This window comes from Hyla sarda, chromosome 3 (genome assembly GCF_029499605.1).
Source record: "Hyla sarda isolate aHylSar1 chromosome 3, aHylSar1.hap1, whole genome shotgun sequence".
NCBI classification, from domain to species: Eukaryota; Metazoa; Chordata; class Amphibia; order Anura; family Hylidae; genus Hyla; species Hyla sarda.
The window spans coordinates 425,894,858-425,897,136 of record NC_079191.1 but is presented as its reverse complement, the minus strand read 5'-3'; the positions used below and the strand labels follow the sequence as shown (position 1 = coordinate 425,897,136).

Here is a 2,279-nt window from a genome sequence, read left to right as displayed (position 1 = left end):
TATTCTGCTGGTGGAGTCACTGTGTACATACATTACATTACTTATCCTGTACTGATCCTGAGTTACATCCTGTATTATACTCCAGAGCTGCACTCACTATTCTGCTGGTGGGGTCACTGTGTACATACATTACTTATCCTGTACTGATCCTGAGTTATATCCTGTATTATTCTCCAGAGCTGTACTCACTATTCTGCTGGTGAGGTCACTGTGTACATACATTACATTACTTATCCTGTACTGATCCTGAGTTATATCCTGTATTATACTCCACAGCTGTACTCACTATTCTGCTGGTGAGGTCACTGTGTACATACATTACATTACTTATCCTGTACTGATCCTGAGTTATATCCTGTATTATACTCAGAGCTGCACTCACTATTCTGCTGGTGAGGTCACTGTGTACATACATTACATTACTTATCCTGTACTGATCCTGAGTTATATCCAGTATTATTCTCCAGAGCTGTACTCACTATTCTGCTGGTGGGGTCACTGTGTACATACATGACATTACTTATCCTGTACTGATCCTGAGTTATATCCAGTATTATTCTCCAGAGCTGTACTCACTATTCTGCTGGTGAGGTCACTGTGTACATACATTACATTACTTATCCTGTACTGATCCTGAGTTATATCCAGTATTATTCTCCAGAGCTGTACTCACTATTCTGCTGGTGGGGTCTTTCTGTTATTTCTTGTTTTTTAATTCAGTTTATTGTATTTTTGTTTTTCCTCTTTTCCTGCAGATACAAGAAACCGACAGACTTCAAAAGGAAGAAACTGCAGCTGCTAACTAAGAAGCCACTGTATCTCCACTTACACCAGACATTGCACAAGGACTGACCACTCTGCCGTCTTCCACCCTCCTCCCCTATAGAAGTGTCTCTCGCAGGCCGCACTGGTGCCCCAAACCCCTTCCCCTCCCCGCAGCATGATGGTTTATGTCCCACAGCAATAAGGCGAGCAGCAGGACCCGCGCCATCTACCCCAAGGACTTTGGTGACCGGTTCACTCCTGTATATACCTCCCCTCACCCTGCGGCCGGGTCTACAACCACGAGCATTGGTTATTAGAATCTTTTGTTTTTTTTTACCTTTCCTAAAATTCCATATTTACATACAATAACTAACAATTGCCTCGTAAAAAACAAAAAAAAATCTACATTTTATACGGAGACTTCACCGCTGCTCAAAATTAAAACAAAATATTTCAATTTTACGGACTTCATGAAGATTTCCAGTTTGTACATTTTATTTTATTTTTACATCCACTTATAATTTGCCTCATGTTTTGTATCTGATTACATTTCCCTTATAAAGTGATTTGTACAGGATTCTTAATTTGCATTTCATTTATTTATTTTTTATTTTAAAAATGTGGTTTATAAATGAATTTTAATTTTACTGGTAAAAATCAATATTTGGGAATGTTGTTATTTGAAGGGTACCCTTCATCAAAAACACTTTTGATATATTATAGATTAATGTATGCAGAATAACTTTCCAATAGCATGTTATTAAAAAATATGCTTTCTATTTAGTTTTCCACTTTGAAAAAAAATGACCAATAGAGGTCTCTCTACCAGTATGAGTCTATCAGACTGCAGCCGGGACACAGACAAGCTCAGCACTGCTCCCTGCCTGTAAATCAGACAGGCAGGAGCCAGCATACTCCTGACTCTGCCTTACTGCATGCCCTAATTCATTTTACTATCTGAGCTCTGATCTTTCTTCTCTCTGCACTTGCAAACAGAGGAGAAGATTCAGAGGTGACAGCTGCTGTGTTCACAGCCTCTATGCTGGGCCACGCCCCCTTCCTCCCTCACACTAGGACGGCTGAATGAGCAGCCAAGAAGACAATAAATCGGGTAGAAAGAGGAGGTTTTGAATGGAAAGAAACACAGGGAAAGTGTCAGTGAGAGCCAGGGGCAGATTGGGGAGAGTTTAGATCATGATAGGTACTCTTTTTTTTTAATATTAATCTTGTTTCTGTGACTGCTGGGAGGGAGGATGTGATTAGTTTGTTATCCTTTTTTTATTGTTTGATGTCCTGAGTTTTATATTCATTGTGGTAAGCCTTGCTTCATACACTGCTCAAAAAAATAAAGGGAACACTTAAACAACACAATGTAACTCCAAGTCAATGACACTTCTGTGAAATCCCACTGTCCACTCAGGAAGAACACTGATTGACAATCAATTTCACATGATGTTGTGCAAATGGAACAGACAACAGGTGGAAATTATAGGCAATTAGCAAGACACCCCCCC

At 39.7% G+C, this 2,279-nt stretch overlaps 1 protein-coding gene across 2 annotated transcripts in view; it reads left to right on the top strand.

The window, feature by feature from the left end:
- The window catches only part of AIDA (axin interactor, dorsalization associated), a gene marked incomplete in the record, with an annotated part of 90,225 nt that extends 88,883 nt beyond the window's left edge, over nucleotides 1-1,342 (top strand). For both annotated transcript variants that reach the window (XM_056568402.1, XM_056568401.1), the window contains 1 exon segment: nucleotides 756-1,342. In XM_056568402.1, the coding sequence (XP_056424377.1) occupies nucleotides 756-852 (97 nt within the window).
- Between the last annotated feature and the right edge of the window lie 937 nt (nucleotides 1,343-2,279).